This window comes from Sorex fumeus, unplaced genomic scaffold (genome assembly GCF_029834395.1).
Source record: "Sorex fumeus unplaced genomic scaffold, SorFum_2.1 ptg000008l, whole genome shotgun sequence".
In the NCBI taxonomy this organism is placed as follows: Eukaryota; Metazoa; Chordata; class Mammalia; order Eulipotyphla; family Soricidae; genus Sorex; species Sorex fumeus.
This window is the reverse complement of record NW_026606065.1, coordinates 90152947-90172252: the sequence shown is the minus strand read 5'-3', so window position 1 is coordinate 90172252 and position 19306 is coordinate 90152947. Positions and strand designations below refer to the sequence as shown.

General features: G+C 41.6%; 1 protein-coding gene across 3 annotated transcripts in view; it reads left to right on the top strand.

Annotated features, from left to right (window-relative positions):
• NBEA (neurobeachin) overlaps positions 1 to 18274 on the top strand; it is a 663869-nt gene extending 645595 nt beyond the window's left edge. For all 3 annotated transcript variants that reach the window (XM_056109123.1, XM_056109115.1, XM_056109106.1), the window contains 4 exons: positions 8761 to 8862; positions 10655 to 10851; positions 11608 to 11759; positions 16432 to 18274. In XM_056109123.1, the coding sequence (XP_055965098.1) occupies positions 8761 to 8862; positions 10655 to 10851; positions 11608 to 11759; positions 16432 to 16522 (542 nt within the window). In that variant the 3' untranslated portion in view covers positions 16523 to 18274. The remainder of the gene's footprint in view (positions 1 to 8760; positions 8863 to 10654; positions 10852 to 11607; positions 11760 to 16431) is intronic.
• Positions 18275 to 19306: the final 1032 nt, after the last annotated feature.

Sequence of the window (19306 nt, the reverse complement as noted above, 5' to 3'; positions counted from 1 at the left end):
AGGCCCTGGATAAAGCATTCCTCACAGGCACAGTTTGAGCTGTGCAAGTAAGATTTAACAAGATTTAAAAATTTAAATTGGGGATACATCCAGCAGTGTCAGGAACAACCAGGGCTATATCTCACAGTGCTTGGAGATTGAGACATGTATCCCCATGGATCCAACTCAGGACTTTGTCTCGCCTGTCATGTACTCGACCACTTGAGCTGTCTCTATAGTCCTTATCCAATATGGCAAGATAAATCTTGGAATGTGAGTAGATGAAACTACTACACCCTTTGATTAAGTCTCCTGTTCTGAGGGGAAAGGTTATAAATCTGACTTCAGATAGGGAGGTATAGACAGAATGAAAGTATTTTCAACAGTGATTATTAAATGACTAAAAAAGTTCTAGCCAAAATTTTAGTATTGTACACAATCTAGAGGTTCATCTTCCATCTCCAACAGAACTATTTTGAGGATTAGAGAACACTGAAACTGTTAAAAATAACAAAAATGTTCAGTTATAATTCATAAGGACCAAAACTCCCCCTGCATGTTATTAGCCCCACACATGAATATTGGAGGGGCTGGAGTGATAGCACAGCGGTAGGGCATTTGCCTTGCACGCAGCCAGCCTGACCGAGCCAGGTTCGATTCCTCCGCCCCTCTCGGAGAGCAAGCTACCGAGAGTATCCAATATGCCAAACACGGTAACAAGAAGTCTCACAATGGAGACGTTACTGGGCCCGCTCGAGCAAATCGATGAACAACGGGAGGACAGTGACAGTGACAGTGACACATGAATATTAAAGTAACAGGTACAGCAGTGACCACTCTGTTTCTCTGAAAGGCAGACAGTCTCACGTGCATGCTCTCTCCTTGTCAGTTCTATGTGAATAGCAGCCTTAAAAGCCTGTATACATTTCCCATCAACCATTTAAGATATGTTGAAATGGCTGGATAAAAATGAGACGGGATCTGCTTATTTTAAACCTCTTCTATTTGAAGTTTCCAAACGCTTGCCCTAAAAAAGAGCCTCAAAATCGGATGTGCGGATCCACATAGTAATCTTTTTCTTTCATAGTAATTCCTTCACACAGACATTCTCTGGGGGTAAATGGCCAGGGAGAGAGGGGTTTTGGAGCTGGGGCCCTTCTAGGGGGCTTCACCTGCACCTCCCTCTGCACTGGGCCCTTTGACCCTCCGCTCCATCCATCAATTGGGATGTGACAGTGACAGAATATTCCCAAGATTTTCAGTGATTGTTGGGGTGTGTGACATCTGTCCCTGGCAGTGAAAAAAAAATAGATAGAAAATACTTTTCCCTGCTGCATATTTTTCATCTCCAAAGCACTAAATTACATTTTATTTGGTCTTCTGTAGCTTAAAGACAGTCATTGCTTTCAGAAGCCCTAAACAAGATACTTGATCATCATTCATCCAAATGATCTGGGAACTTGTAATGAAAAAGCAAACCCACATTTTTAAACATTTTCTATGAGTGGCAAGTTACAAGACTGTTCGTGATTGCTTTTCAGTCAAACCGTGTTCTGATACCCGTCCCTTCACCAGTGTCTATTTCCCGGCACCCATGTCCCCAGTCTCCCTCCCCACCTGCCCCCCTTCGCCACCCCAGCCAGTCTCTGGCAGGCACTTTTCTTCTTTTTCTTTCTCTCTGTCTTTGAGTAAAAAAGCCTTTCAAAATATGGGACTAGATTTCTTTTTACTTTTTCTGCAACATACAGAAAAGGTCTAGAGAACCCTTTAGGGCTGGATTTAGTATAGGGTTAAGGTGCTTACCTGGCACGTGACCAAACCTGGTTCTATCCTGGGCAGCGCATATGATGCTCCAAGCACTACCAGGCACAGAGCACGGAGAACCCTTTCTATAAACTTCATCGAGCTTGTAAATTTCAGAAGTTTTCTTTCAAAGATAGGTACTGTCACTTAACAAATGGTGATATTACTATGAAATTGTACCAGTACTTAGTTTTATCAGAGAACTTGGGCTGTCTTTGAAGAATACTTTTATAAATCATACATCATACAAATGGGCTTCAGGAAAATCCACGATGACTGACCAGTACAGGTGCCACCTCTACCATGTTGAAATACAGAATAGCAATATCCTTACATGTGGAATAAATAGCAAACTAACTTGGGCCACTGGACCCTTTTCTCCCATCCTCCTCTGAAGAAATGCTGCAAAAGCAAAATGGACGCTGATGAATCTGAAAACACACGCATGCACGCACACACACACATACACACACACACACACACATACACATTAAGACAAAACCTCGCGAGATATTCCTGAGGAGATAATAGATGGCTAGGTCTACAGTGGGCACGTTGGAGGGACATGTTGACGGGCTGGAGGGGAGAGTATGAGTTGCCTTGCTGAGTGAGGCTCCAGGTTATGCCTTTTTTCTACTGAGCTTCCCCTGAGCTAGACTGGCCTTTCCCTGATCACTGTTTCTTCTTGTGTGTTTACATTTTAGTCATGATGCTTTACAGTGTGACTAATGCTGTCTGTCAGTCGTCGGGTTTCATGCGTGCAGCATTCCCACACCACAGCCACCACTAGGCTGCTCACTTCCCTCCTCCATTACCCAGTATCTTCCCTTATCTCTCGCAACCATGATCATTTCCGCTTCCTCGCACTTGCCCTGATGTGTTTCCATCTCTGTCCCATCCCCTCCACAGAGGCGACCACAGGATTTCCGAGACAGCCCTCAGAGAGGAGAGCCAAGACAAAAGTATAGGTGGTTTTCCTGGGACACGGTGGGGGGTTAAGGAGGTCAGCCCCCTCAGGATTATAAGATCATAAGGAAAAGCAAGTTAAGAGGGAGAGGAACCTCCAGCAGTCTGTGTGGGAGATCATAAACTCAGCAACATGGGGAAAGAGAAGGTGCCAAAGGAAAACGTACAGAACTTTGGCAATCCTGGAGAGAACCTGCAGCCCTGTGGTGGAGTTGTCAGCATCCAGCTTCAAGTTTGAGGTGTGTGATTTCCCGTACTTCACACGCCCGCCCTTCTTGGAGTTGATGTCCTCCCTCAATAAAACTACTTCATCCCCCCCCCCCTCAAAAAAAGGAACATATAGAACTTATTTTAAGAGGCATAATATTCTCCAAGATAAAGGAAAGGGAGCATTAAGGTCACTAGCAATGTTCTGCATTTCTCAATCTAAGCAGATTTATAGAGAACTTCATTGTGGTCTCTTAATCTTATACAGTTCTTATAAATAGTCAATGTGTAGCTAATTTTTTAAAAAATCATTTAATTCGAAAAGCAGAGGCAAATCCAGCAGCTCTGCAGAAATGCCAACTTGAATTTGTGAATTTGGAAGAAAAATAAAATTGTTCACAGTAATGTTCCTCAAATTTGACTAATGCACTGACCTCTTTAAAAGAACAAAAATAAAATTAACAAAACCAAACCCTGATAAAAGGAATGTTTTGGGGCCATCTGATCTGATCAGTATCTTAGGAAACACTCAATTTACTCACCTTATGTTTTAAAAAATAATTCATTGTTAAATTGTCACAGCATGTATTTTCAGAAAAAAGAGAATTTTGTCCTTTTTTTTCTGGTTAACAAATGGTTTACAGTATCTTCAGAGTGAAAATCTGAAATACATTTTTTATAGAACATTTTATTCCTTATAAAATACCCACAGAGACACAGCAAAGGCTGTGTTAAGAGGAAAGTTTATAGCTCTACAATCATTCCTCAGGAAGGAGGAGCGAGCACACATAAGTAACCTAACCTTACAGCTTAAGAGCTTGGAGAAGGACCAAAAAAAGGAGCACAACCCGAACAGGAGAAAGGAAATAATAAAACTCAGAGCAGAGATTAACGAGATGGAAACCCAAAAAACAATCCAAAAGATCAATGAAACCAAGAGCTGGTTCTTCGAGAAAATTAACAAGACTGATAAGCCTCTAGCAAAACTCACAAAGAAAGGGAGAGAGAAAACCCTAATAAACCGAATCAGAAATGAAAAGGGGGTCATTACAACAGAAACCACAGAAATTCAGAGGATCCTCAGGGAGTACTTTGAGAAGCTTTATGCCACGGAACATCAAAACCTCGAGGAAATGGATAAATTCCTAGACTCCTACAGACTCCCAAGGCTGAACCAAGAAGACCTGGAATACCTGAACAGACCTATCACCATCAAGGAAATTGAAATGGTAATAAAAAGTCTCCCCAAGCACAAAAGTCCTGGCCCGGATGGATTCACTAGTGAATTCTTCCAAATCTTTAAAGAGGACTTACTCCCAATGCTCTTTAAGCTTTTCCACGAAATTGAAATATCAAAAACACTTCCGAACAGTTTCTACGAAGCAAATATCACACTGATACCAAAAGCAGACAGAGATACCACAAAGAAAGAGAATTACAGGCCGATATCCCTGATGAACACAGATGCAAAGATCCTCAACAAACTACTAGCAAATAGAATCCAACTACTCATCAAAAAGATCATACACCATGACCAAGTAGGATTCATCCCAGGGATGCAAGGATGGTTTAACATTCAGAAATCAATCAACATAATCCACCATATCAACAAAAGAAAAGATAAAAAGCATATGATCATATCAATAGATGCAGAGAAAGCATTTGATAAGATCCAGCACCCCTTTATGATGAAAACCCTAGCCAAAATGGGTATAGAGGGGACCTTCCTCAACATAAAGCCATCTACCACAAGCCTACAGCAAGCATCATCCTCAATGGGGAAAAACTGAGAGCCTTCCCTCTAAGATCAGGGACGAGACAGGGATGCCCACTCTCTCCACTGCTGTTCAATATAGTACTGGAAGTACTTGCAATAGCGGTTAGGCAGGAAAAAGATATTAAGGGCATTCAGGTAGGAAAGGAAGAAATCAAGCTCTCACTATTCGCAGATGATATGATACTCTACTTAGAGAACCCAATAACTTCCACCAAAAAACTCCTAGAAACAATAGACTCGTATAGTAAAGTTGCAGGTTATAAAATCAATACCCAAAAGTCCATGGCTTTCCTATACGCAAACAGTGAGAGAGAAGAAAGCAACATGAAAAAAACAATCCCGTTCACAATTGTGCCCCAGAAAATCAAGTACCTAGGAATCAGCTTAACTAAGGAAGTAAAGGACCTGTACAAAGAAAACTCCAAAACGCTACTTCAGGAAATAAAAGAGGACATGAGGAAATGGAAAGATATCCCCTGCTCATGGGTCGGGAGACTTAACATTGTCAAAATGGCAATACTACCGAAAGCATTGTATAAATTCAATGCAATCCCTATAAGGATACCCATGACATTCTTCAAAGAAATGGAGCAAACACTCCTGAAATTTATATGGAACAATAAGCCCCCACGAATAGCTAAAGCAATTCTTGGGAAAAAGAAAATGGGAGGAATCAACCTCCCGAACTTCAAACTGTACTACAAAGCAGTAATAATTAAAACAGCATGGTACTGGAACAAAGGCAGAACTGCAGACCAATGGAACAGGGTTGAATACACTGACATCTCCCCTCAATCATATGCTCATCTAATCTTTGATAAAGGTGCAAGTAATGTGAAGTGGAGTAAGGAAAGCCTCTTTAATAAATTGTGTTGGCATCACTGGACTGATACATGCAAAAAAATAGGCTCAGAACTCTGCCTAACACCATGTACAAAAGTAAGCTCAAAATGGACTAAAGACCTCAACATCAGACCAGAAACCATAAGGTACATTGAAGATAAAGTGGGCAAAACCCTCCATGACATTGAAGCTAATGGTATCTTCAAAGATGCCACACCACTGGCCGAGCAAGTGAAAACAGAGATAGATAAATGGTACTATCTTAAACTAAGAAGCTTCTGCACCTCCAAAGAGACAGTGACCAAAATACAAAGACAGTCTACAGAATGGGAAAGAATATTCACCGAATACACATCTGACAAGGGGTTGATATCCAGGATATACAAAATACTGGTTAAACTCCACAAGAAGAAAACATCCAACCCCATCAAAAAGTGGGGCAATGAAATGAACAGAAACTTTCTCAAAGAAGAAATCCGAATGGCAAAAAAGCACATGAGAAAATGCTCTACATCATTAATCATCAGGGAGATGCAGATCAAAACCACAATGAGATACCATCTCACACCTCAGAGACTGGCCCACATTCAAAAGAACAAAAGCAGCCGATGCTGGCGTGGATGTGGCGAGAAAGGGACCCTCCTTCACTGTTGGTGGGAATGTCCACTGGTTCAGCCCTTCTGGAAAACAGTATGGACGATTCTCAAAAAATTAGAAATTGAGCTCCCATTTGACCCAGCAATACCACTCCTGGGAATATATCCCAGAGAGGCAAAAATGTATAGTCGAAATGACATCGTCACTTGTTTGTTCATTGCAGCACTCTTTACAATAGCCAGAAACTGGAAGAATCCTGAATGCCCAAGAACAGATGACTGGTTAAAGAAACTTTGGTACATCTACACAATGGAGTACTATGTAGCAGTTAGAAAAGATGAAGTCATGAAATTTACATACAAGTGGTACAATATGGAAAGTATCATGCTAAGCGAAATGAGTCAGAAAGAGAGGGATAGACATAGAAAGATTGCATTCATCTGGAGGATATAAAGTAACAAAGTATGAGATTAATACCCAAGAATAGCTGAGATCAGCACCAGGAGGATTACTCCATAACTTAGAGGCCAGCCGGGTATCCTAGAGGAAAGGGCAGTTCAGATAGAGAAGGGAGCACCAAATAAAGGATGTTTGGAGGATCCTCCCAGGAGTGAAGATGCATGTCAAGAGTAGACTATGGACTGAACATGTTTGCCACTCAATGCCTCTTTTGCAGACCACAACACCCAAACGGAGAGAGAGAACACAGGGGATTGCCCTGCCACAGAGGCAGGGGGGCTGGGGGGATGGGGGTGGGCGGGATATTATCCATGGTGGTGGAAAATGGGCACTGGTGGAGGGATGGGTATCTGATCATTGTGTAATTGAAACCAAAGCACAAAAAATTGTAAATCTACAACTGTAAAAAAAAATAATAAAATAAAGGGAAAAAAAAAGAAAATACCCACAGATACCAGAATACCTGTAGTGTAGTTAAATAAATTCCAATAATCCTTAGTTGTTGGAATTGCAAGAATAGTTTTAGTTATAAGTCCAGGTGACCTCAAACAGAAATGGAATGGTCAGTGATGATGGTAATTAAAAATAATGGCATTTTATATATGCACAAAGGCAAATTTATATGTGATCCTCTTTGTAAGATGATACCATAGATCATCAACTTAAAAATTCAATTTTATGAAACCCAAGCACAAAAATTTGTAAGTCAACAACTGTACCTCATGATGTCTCACTAATAAAAATGAAAAAAAATTCAATTTTAAACTAGTGTGTCATGGAATACATGAGTCAGCTAGAAATGTTTAAAAATTTAGAGATAGACCACATATCACTTCAATGAGTGTGATATTAATGGAAAATGGAAACTTTTCCATTTAGAAAGAATGGAGTATTACATTGCATCAAGAAGAATTTGTTGAATTAGATTGGATGGTTCCAGGTCCTAATTGCATTGTTAAGAAGTGGTCCATTAGCCATCATCATGAACACTGTGCCTTCAGAGGAATGCAAGTCTGTGGCCCTTCCCATCCTCATGTATTGCCCAGTTTGTGACCTTTTCTCCTCTGCCAAAGAAGCACTCAAAACCCTACCCAGAATGACACCATACCCTGTTCACAGTCCGAAGTTCCTCTCTATCTTTATCAGTTCCTTTCTTCCGCACCTTTTGTGACCCATAATTTTCAAGATGCCTCCTTCCATTCCAAAGATTTTCCCCACTCAGGTGATGTTGAGCATGACACATTTTCAGCTTTGCTGATATTTCTCACTGTCTTCGTGCAGTGGGTTCATCAGATACTCTTGTTGTCTTGTTCATACACAACTTTCCTTCCCACACCCCCTTAACTCTGCACATGTAGATCTGTTCTTCCTCATACTTGTTGAGCGCCTCCGTGGTAGTTTGATGTGATCTAAATAGTTTACATTCTGCCTTTTCCGACCTTTCTTAGGGACCACTTCTAGCATATAATTTAGTTGGACCTTAGCATGGTGTGCACTCATTTAACTCAAATGGAAAATTAAAACAATCATCTCTTTTCTTTGCTGCTTTACCCCCTGTCAAAATTTGATGCCTGAGCCTGTTGTCTGGGAGATCTTAGGGATAACTTCTAAATGGATAAGAGGGTGGGTTTCAAGATTAATTAGATCCGAGCTCACTAATCTCAACACTTAGATAAGTGAGCTTGTACATGTTGAATACCTTTATGACCTTCTCTTTGAAACAGAGGTAATAGTATCCACTTCATATAAACGTTGCCCTAACTAAATAGTTATTCATAAAGTCCTGGCTGGGTCTGATATCTGTTTTATAACAATAGAAAAAAAATAGTTGTCACCACCATGTCCCAAGCTTGTCACACTAGCCAACTTCCCTCATCATCCAAATAACCTGTGTGATAGGTATTTTATAGATGAGAAAATAATAACAGAGATTAAGTAACTGACTCGTAGTGTTGTGGGGAAGTCCATGCCCTTCAGAAACAATAATGTTAAGTTTTGGTTTGGACCTTCCGGGCAACAGACCCAAGCTGTCCACATGCAGTGTCAGTTATTGTGAGTGGCTGATCTGATGGTGTTGTTCTATTTCTGCCACTCGTCAGGAGAGACTTGATAATGCTATCTCCTTGCAGGTGACTATCCTGCACCTCGAGCTGTCCTCACGGGCCATGACCATGAAGTTGTCTGTGTTTCTGTCTGCGCAGAACTTGGACTTGTCATCAGTGGTGCTAAAGGTCAGAAAATATTTTTTCCCTTCTTCAAAATGTTACCATCTTCGCAGGCTAGCCTTGATTGATGATTTATTCTATTTAATTTGTTTTGGGGCCACACCTGGCAGTGCTCAGGGATTACTCCTGGCTCTGCACTCAGGGATCACACCTGGCACACCTGGCAAGGTTAAGGGACCATATGGAATGCCAGGGATCAAATTCAGGTCAGCCACATGCAAGGCAAAAATGTCTTGCCCACTATACCACCATCCAACCCCTGATTTATTTCATTTAGGAGGCTCCTCATAACCACTGTTCTCTTTACAACAGTTGGGCATTTTATTTGTATTTACTAGCTTTCTCTGTGTGGGGGGGGGGGGGGAGATTTTATGTGGTACTTTGTGGTCAGCAGCCTTTTTAACTAATCAAACTTCAGTATGGCCTATGATATAGTTATTGAAAATAACTTTTAAAGACAAGAGGAAAGTTGATGTGAGACTGTGTGGAGTAGAAGATCAGGTTGCTCATCAGGTTGCCTTCTTGCCTTGTGCCATCCACAAGTCATCCCTCGCAAGCTTGCACTGTGTGAAGGTAGGAAGGGGAAAGCGTGAGTCCTTGATTCCTCAGACTCCTTTCATGGAAGAACTAAGGATTCAAGAAGAAGTGAGACCATAGGTTCTAATTCTGACTCAAATACCAGTTCTCTCTGGAAAGGCTGAACAGGAAGGAGCTGCATGCTTCCAAGAAGCTGAAGATGAAGGGGCTGCATGGGAGAGGGAGTGCGGAAGGAAAGAGTGAAAATACTGAAGAGGTGAAGGGCCAGTGGTGGTGTTTGTGATATTTATTTTATCACAGTAATGGTGAGGAGCCATTGATGTTTTTTACACATGTCAATGAAAGGACCAGAATTGCAGTTTAGGCCCTTATTCTGATGGACTAATGAGAAACTGATCGAGTGTCTGAAAGTAGTAATATCTTCCTTCCATTTTTGTTATATGAGAGAATAGTGACCCATACAGAGGATCAGATAGGAAGTACAGTGGGCCGGGTGCTTGCCTTGCAAGCATCTGCCTCAGGTTCATTTCCCACCCGGCCTCCGTAGTCTGACCTCACTATTCATTTCTTTCGAGACAAAAATGTTTTTGTATTCTGGATTACTTGATCAGTTGATCAGGCACCTTTTGCAATTCATAAAACTTATGATTTGATGATACTGTATTTGTGTGGTACAAAGTTAACATTTGGATGATATTAAATAAATTAGCAATTGTTTAAATAACTACTGAAATTGGAAGAAACTATTCTGCAACCACATTAAAAGCAGACTTCTAGAACAGGTGATCTTTAATTTTTGTGTAATCTATGAACTATATATATACATATATATGTATCTTTTATTCATATTATCTTGTGAAGAAAAGACCAAGCATTTACTACGATAAAAAGTTGGTAAGGGAGATGAGCTTGAGTTATATAATACAGACAGGCACTTACTTTGCATGCAGCCAATCTGAGGTCAATCTCGAGACCCAGTTCCAGGAATGATGCCTGAGTGCAGAGTCAGGAGTAAGCCTTGAACACTGCTGGGTATGGTCCCAAACAAAAATAAAACCAAGAGCGTTGATAAATTAAATATGCTCTAGTTTGACATCAGCTTTTTTATTTTTTTGACATCAGCTCTTGACCCTTGCCACATATTTTTTTCCTACCTCCAACAATATTTGTTCATATTGTAGTATGGTTTGAGGATTTGTAAGAGCTAGTGTGTGACTTGTCATCACCAATGATTCTGACTGTGATGTCTCCTCTCCTGCAGAGGGCCCTTGCCTCGTCCACACCATCACTGGAGATTTACTCAGAGCCCTCGAAGGACCTGAAAACTGTTTGTTCCCACGCCTGATCTCCGTCTCCAGTGAAGGCCACTGTATAATATACTACGAACGAGGGCGATTCAGCAATTTCAGCATTAATGGGAAACTCCTGGCTCAAATGGAGATCAGTGATTCAACACGGGTAAATCTGCATGCTGTGTGCTAACTTGGGACCGAAGGCAAGAGTTTAAGTTTACCCACTTTACCTTAAATGATTCGTAATGGAATTTCTCTGGGATTCCAGGCAAGGGTACGCTGGTTTTAAAAGCATGTAGGTTACTGCTTTGAACAACTCAAAGATCATATAACCCTAAGTAATGAACCAAATGCATTAAATTTTGAACATCTGAGTGAATTGCTGTTTGATTAGAGATTTTTTCCTTTGAAGCTCTTTTTTTTTCCCTCCTCCCCTGAAGCTCCTTTTTAAAAAGCAACTGTTTTAACACTGCACCCCAATGATATTAAAAGTTTTCCCATTGCTAGAGTCTTATCTCTTGAACCCTTGACCAGAATTAAATGGACCAGTTTACCCTTTATGCACAAATAATTTGTAGTTATTGGATTATGGTTAATAAATGGTTTTGAGGGGGCTTCTACATCTGTTCTGCAAGTCTTAACATTGTTAATATTTTGAACGTTCCGGTTTCCTGGAGGTGATGGGTGATCTCCTTGGGACTTCTGTTATTCTATAACATAAATTAGTTTTAATCACATCCTTTATTGATGTAAGCAGTTTGATGAATTTCACAATGGAAATTCTGTGAGCTGGATTTTAGAGAACCTCAACAAATGGGGCCATAATTTGAAAGGAACCGCACTGGGTGCTTTTCAGTAGTAGTGACCATTGACCGCATGAGAACATCTGAGTAAAATGTCCACCTTCCTTTATTTTCTGAAGGCCATTCTCCTGAGTAGCGATGGCCAGAACCTGGTGACTGGAGGGGACAATGGCGTGGTAGAGGTCTGGCAAGCCTGCGACTTCAAGCAGCTCTACATTTACCCTGGATGTGATGCTGGCATTAGAGCAATGGACTTATCCCATGACCAGAGGTGAGTCGCATTAAGGAGCAATGACATCATTGGGGAGCCATCCTCAAAAGCTCCCGACACTGTCCCATGGAACATGAGCGGTAAATAGCATCTAAATGGAAGAATGACTTCATTGAAAAGGGCTAATGGAGGCCAAGAAGTGCTGTGAGAAAGAATTCTGGTCAGGAGGAGCCGAGGAGAAGAATGTGTGTGGGGAGGAGAGAGAAATGGGTGTAAGGAAGAGTAGGTATGTCCAGACACAGCCCACAACATAGAAATGCCCGAATTTCTCTGTTCTCCAATTCTCACCTAACCTCAGTCAGGCTCCCTGGGCTACATTGGGTGAGGGAGATGCACTTATCACCGCCACCTACTGCCATTTGGGTCAACAACGTGCCACATATTGTGACAGTGATCCAATAGCCCTGGTGTATCATGAGCTGAAGCATCTTGGTTTGTAGAATTAATCACACTGTATGCTCCTTACACAATAAAATCACCTAACAGTGAACTTCTCAGAACTTCTCATCATTAAGTGATGCACACAGCTGCTTTTCAGTAGTGGTTGAGGAACCTCAGTAGAGGTTCCATAGAGATTGAGCTGAATACATTCAGCTACCTCTTTCCAGCAAAATGCAGAACATAACTCACCTTTGATTTTTCTTGTTTAGTTGACTTTGTTTGGGGAACCACACCTCGAAGTCTCAGTTGCTGCCTTCCCAGCCCTCCACTTGGGGTCACTCCCAGTGGTTCAGGGAAGCATGCGTTTGGTGCCAGGGATCAAAATCAGGAAACTTCTTCATGAAAAGCATGCCCTATCTGGCCATAGCGTTTGTGTTAAAAGCTTAGAGGCACTCACTTGTTACTTAAAATAACCCCCATCTTCCCATTCATATATGTCTCATATGTGTTATTGTATAGTTTTTGTGTATTTTCCTAAGACATGAACTCTTTCCTTGGGAATAATTAATGACATTTTTAATTTATTGACACGATTTTCTATCCTTCTCCAGTTTGGAAAGGACTTTTGTCTTTCCTAGAATTTGCCTGGAGACTTACTCTAAAGAGAAAACAATATTTAGAGTATTAAGGTTGGAACTTTTATTTTTTTTTATTTTGGTCACAGCTGATGGTGCTCCAGTTTGGGGTGGGGGAGGGGGGAGTGTTAGTCCTGGCTCACTGAGGATTGTCAAAGGACCACATGCAGTACTGGAGATAGAGCCTGGGCCTCCTCCCTGAAGAGCTTGCACTCAATCCATTTGTCTTTCTCCATCCCCATCAAATTTCTAAATTTTAAAAGTAAGTTTAAAATGGAGGCAATGTCTCATTTTTTGCAGAGTGAACTACATATATGTGTACTTTATAAGCATGTTGGTCTTAAAATATAAATATTGAGACTTTTGTAATTAATTTAACAAAGTAGCATCAGAGTCTAGTCATGGTGTGCTGAAGTTATTTTAAAAATTACTAGAGATAGTAGAGTACGTAGGGTGCTTGCCTTGCATGTGGCCAACCCAATAATCCCTTGCATCCCACATGGTCCCCTGAGTATTTCCAGAAATAATTCCTGAGTGATTATTACTCCTAGCAGACAGCAGAGCCAGGAGTAAGCCCTGGCATCACCAGGTGTGCCCCCTTTCAAAAAATAATAATAATAATAATGTGATTTAGTTTGGGGAAGGAATGTCTGATTTATAGCAAGGCTAAAATTTAAAGAAAATTTATGCAGGCCATTTAGACTACTCCAGAATACTGTGGTTCATATTCATGAATAAATGGGGATGGTTTATTGTGTATTTATGTGTTCATGTATGTGAGTTTCTAAATTTTTTTAAATAACTTTTCTGGGGGTATGGTGCCGCCAGCAGGTCAATCTTTACCTGTGAGGTGAGTGCATCAGCAGCCTGATGGCGCCATTAGACTTCCAGATACCCCAAAATTGCTGCTGTGTCTTTGGCCAGACCCCAAAAACTTGGGGCAAAGTTTACCAAGAAAGTGAACGGCCAAAAGTTAGGTATGTGGAAACACACCCACACCTACCTCTGGCTCAGCTATATAATTGGAGGCATGGCCTCTCTGGTTTCTTATTGAATTGCTTAATGGCCATGATCCCAGAGACTCAGAAACAAATCTCAAAACCCAGCAGCTTTTGACAGAAATGCGTCCAGTCCCTGCAGTACATTACCGGTGCTGGGCCAACCCAGGTGGGAATAGGTTTAGTGCCTTGGCCTGTTCCCCCTGACAGCCCAGTGGCTGCCATCCTCCAGAGGCCACCAGACAGTCAGATTTGGGCCCATAGTGACGAGACACACAGGGCCTCATGAGGTGAGGGTGGAGCTGGTCTTGTCCTCCCCACCCCAACAAGACCCCAAGTCATCGCCCATGAACGGCCTCTCTGGCTCCTGGTAAAGCTGTTTAACGGCCATGATCCCAGAAACTCAGAAACAAATCTCGAAACCCAGTGGCTTTTGGCAGAAATGCGTCCGGACCATGCAGTAGGTTACTGTTGCCAGGCCACCCCAGGGGGGAAAGGGTGTTGTCACTCCGCCTGCTCCCCCTTGGCAGCTCGGTGGCCGTCATCCTCCAGAGGCCATCGGACAGTCAGGTTTGGGCCCACAGTGACAAGACATTTTGGGCCTCACGGGATGAGGGTGGAGCCGGTCCTGTCCTACCCACCCCAACGAGACTCCAAGTCATCGCCCACGAGCGGCCTTTCTGGCTCCTGATCAAGCTGCTTAAAGGCCATGATACCAGAGACTCAGGAGCAAACCTTGGAACCCAGCAGGCTTTGGCAGAAATCCCTCCAGATTTGTGTTAAAATTTTGGAATTTCAAAATCGCACAGCCATTACTGCAGCCACGCGACATCATATGTTATTCATAACCAGGAATAGAAAACAAATTGTCTACTGTTGCCTTTTCAGCAGATCTGAGTGTTGGGGTAAAATCTCAAAGCATAATGGTGGGTTTGGTATCAAAATATTGAATGTGGTCAAAGTAGAGAGAGAGTAATGTGAAAATCATCTGTCCCACAGGTCGGGGGAGGGTGTGGGATAGGGTATACTGGGATTGTTGGGGGTGGAGAATGGGCACTGGTGAAGGTACGGGTGTTTCATTGTATGATCGAGAATTAGATCCAAAAGCTTTGTAACTGCTCTCACGGTGATTCAATAAACAAAATTATAAAAAATGAAAAAAAAGTAAGGTGGAGTTCATGCACAATTCAATCAGCTAATCAGTGGCTGAATACATAGCACTACTCCTACATAAAAAAATTAATTAATTAAATAAAATAACTTTTCTAAAGTAATTTCTGTACTCTCCCTGACATTATTATTTACTCATATGTCTGTGTAGCCAGCAATATAGATTGAACACTATGCATAGTATTGAGACTGTGTAATGAGATTAGTGACACAAAAGAGATGAAATATTTAGGACAATTACAAGTGAGGAAAGCAGGAATAGAATAACAGAGAAGTATGGGATTAACTCTTCTTGAGTTGGTGAAGATAAAAGAGGCTCTGGAAAAATCTTTATTCATTAAGATCAAGGAGTTTTTTGTAGGTTGTGCAGCCCAGAAACCAATTAAAGAAAAAAAATGTTGAATACTATTCAACAATAAATGTTATTCCTGGGCCAGAAAGTTGATACAGGGATTGCACACAGCCAACACAGGTTTGGTCCCTGAGCACCAGCGGAAGTGATTTCTGAGGATAGGACCAAGAGTAAGCTCTGAGCACTGCTATAGGATATTTAGTTCATTTTCAATGATATGCATCAGACACGTGTAACTTTATAATGAAGTATTACTTCTGTAAGAGAATAGTGGTTTTTAGAGGCCAGAGAGATAGCACAAGTAGCTGTAGCATCACTTTGCATTGGGTAGACCCAGGTTTGATCCCCAGCATCACACAAACTGTGAACACTGTGAACAGTCTCTGCAACCAATCCCCCTAATCAGCAGCCCAGAGGTATCCCTGACCACCACCAAAAAAAAAAAAAAAAAAAAAAAAAAAAAACTAAAAAACAAATAAGCTTGGGTGGTTGGGTAAAGCAATATGCTTTAGATACAGAAAAATAGGGCCCAGATAGACAGAACAAGTGGGTAGTGGGTATGTTATTTGCCTTGTAAGGTCAGTCCCTGGCACAACATCCAGTCCCCCATTTATCACCAGGAATGATCCCTGAGGACAGAGGAATAAGTCTTGGGTGTGACCCAAAAATTAGTAACTAAAAACTAAATTTTAAAAGACATAAAAAGTAAATTTTCACAGATCAAGTGTAAAGTCTCTCAGAGGAAATATCAAAGGTGGGTGAAGAAAAGCTGCTCATCTCGTTTTTGCTTCAGTTTTAATCTCATCCTTGATCTAAGTTCCTGTTGTATTGTAATGCCCTGGCATGTTGCAGTAGTAACACATGCACATAGGTACATATTGGTAGATATTGAAGCTATAAGTGCAAAAGGTGGTACTTAACAAGTTCCTTAACAAGTTGCCGAGTTAAACGTCACTTGATCTGACGGTCCAGGTGTTGAGAGATGGAGAGGGCTTTTCTCTGGAGAGCTGGGAATCAGTTTCCATCCTGCCATATTAAGATGTGATGAGCATAGAGAGTGTGTTTGGCCCAGTGTCAAGTGACCACGTGACAGTGGCGATTTTGGTCCCTCTTAACTCCTGTCTCTGCTTTTCCAGGACTCTGATCACGGGCATGGCTTCTGGTAGTATCGTAGCTTTCAATATAGATTTTAATCGGTGGCATTACGAGCATCAGAACAGATACTGAAGACAGATGATGAACCAAAAGCCACGTCAGAGCCGAGAGCACAAAGCTGCATGGAAAGGCAACATCTCTGGTGGAAAAAAGTCTCCATCGCCCTCCGTTTGTACATTCCATCCCACCCAGCAATAGCTGTACATTGTAGTCAGCAGCCACTTTCCTTTTTGTGTTTTTTCTCAACTGAACACCAGCTGCTACCAAGCCAGCTTATATCATGTAAATTATATGAATTAGGAGATGTTTTGGTAATTATTTCATATATCGTTGTTTATTGAGAAAAGGCTGTAGGACATGTCACAAGAGACTTTCAGACAGTTCTGAGGAACCTTGTGTCCAGTTGTCACAAAGGTGAAGCTTTGAACCGAACCTGCATCCCATTTCCAGCCTCTTTTCAAGCTGAGAAAAACAAAACAAAACAAAACAAACACGTTTGATACTTTGTACATCAGATGCATCTTATTTAAAGGGATACTTTTGTAAAAGTAAAACCTTGTATAAAGAACAAAAAAAGTTTCTTAATTTTACTGTGGAGTTACAACTTGCATGTTCTTGAATCCTGACGTCTTGGTGGAGCAGGGCTGATCACACTGGGAAACAACCCGTCCAAGGGCAACGCTTATGAGAAAGGGTCAAGTTTGGGCTCAGAGGGTTTTGACATTTTCACCAAAATATAGTTTGCACTTTTTAACTCTAAATTCATCCCTTCTAAGCGAAAATTTGCTCACAAAGATTTGGATACTAAGCCATTATCTGCCACTGGGGGTACTTTATACAAAGGAAAGTCAGCCCTGCCCTTCATCATTTGACGAGACAGCAGAAAGGGGCTTGGGGATGAGCTTCTGGGTTTTCTCTTGTATAAATAGGAGCCAAGATCCTTAATTCCGTAGAAGTGACTTCCTAATCCTGGACATATCTTCCAGTGTGAGGCTACTGGCATCACGTGTGTTCATTAGGAGAGGAGAATCCAACGCTAACTTTTTGGAGGTCCCCCCACCCTCTTTGGTTCTTAAATAGCTTAGTTTCTTTAATAACAAGTTGGACTTTATTATAACAATAACTGATTATTCTTTTAGGTTCTTGTGAAATTCTCACCTAAAGCCACATTCTTAGCCTAAGGCACTTCATCTTTTCTGATATAAAATGATGGCTCTCCAATGATTTTCCATACATTGTACTGATCAAGTTATACACCCAGGGGTATATACACTTTATTCATGTTTCTTCTTTGTATATTTGGTGACTGTATTGTCATAGATGTACATATCGTGTCGGTAGGGCTATGAGGCATGTTACAGGAATGTAATTTTCTCAGAATTTACACTCACTTGCAGTCATTTATTTAAAAAGATAAAACAAGATAATGGGTTCTTTGTATTGGCACTTTGCACCAGAAACATATCATTATTTATTGACGTGATTACTTCTTTGTTATCCACCTTGTACTAGTAAGTTTTAGCACTGAATTCCTTCTTCATCGTTGTTTGTATTTATGAGATTCTGAAATTCTGGGGAATCGGCGTAATGATTAAGTTATTCATCATCAGGCTGTACGCAATATCTTGAGTTTGTAGCTTAGAATTGGAAGGATACTGAACATCTGGAAGACAAGTTCATTTCATCTTGAGATCATGGTGAAATATTTTGGATATATAAATTCCTTAAGCTATTGTAACCATGTTTTATTGCAAAGATGTAAAATATGCCAGATGTGTGTGAGTTGGAAATCAAAAAAGAAAAATAAAATATGCAAAGAATTCACTGATTGTTTCACGTGTCCTCGGCCACATCACTCGTGTGCACTCATTGTGTTCTCGAATGTGTTTTAAGAAGTCGTCATCACCTCCTAGAATGACCAACAACAGCCTAAGACCATGAACTACAGTCCTAATGAGGTTGTGTAATTTGGTGAAATGTGAGCCACTTTGTTTGACCATCTGGCAGAGATTTGGGGCAGTAGTGACCAGAGAGAAACAACCTTTGTTGTTTCTACCACATAATCCACTTTGAAAGCTATTTTCATTTCATTCCCTTTTATTTGTCTAGAAGGAACTAAGGACAGGTGATGGTGAAGGGTGTAATTTCTTGTTCCATGTGGGATGCCTGAGACAGGCCTCGGAATCACACACTTGAATTGATCATCAGCTGGGCATGACATCAGCAGAGATCCTGAGGAGCAGAGCAGCTGGTGCCTAAGCCGGGCAGGCCTGCAAAGGAAGCTTTAGTCTCCAGCTAGTGGTGGGGACAGACAAGCCTTCAGACACATTCTCGGGACAGAAATGGCAGGGGCTGCAGGGGCCCAGAACTGGGTGAGTCTCCAGCCTTTCCCCCTACCTGTCAATCATCCCAGACCAGACCTGCCCCCTCCACAAGCCTTTTTCAGTCACCCTGGCTTCAGTCTGGTGGTTCCACCCACCTTCCCTCTTCCAACCCATCATCTGGACTTTCACTTAACCCCTCTTGACTAGCGTCCAGGCATCCAGCCTGCTACTGGAAACTGGCTCCATCCAGCTTTCCATCTGCTGCTGAGTGGTTTCCCAACATTCTTAAAAACTGGAAGGTGAAACGTCACCCCAGGAGGTAACTTCTTATTTGTGGAAGGGGTTGGGCCACACCTGGTGGTGTTCAGGACTTACTCTTGACTCTGTGTTCAGAGATCACTCCTGAAGGGGCTCTGGGAACCATCTGCAGTGTTGGGGATCAAACCTGGGTTAGCCATGTGCAAGGTGACCATCTTACTCATGTACTATCTCTCCAACACTGAGCTTATGTTTCAGAGCAGGATCGAGGGCT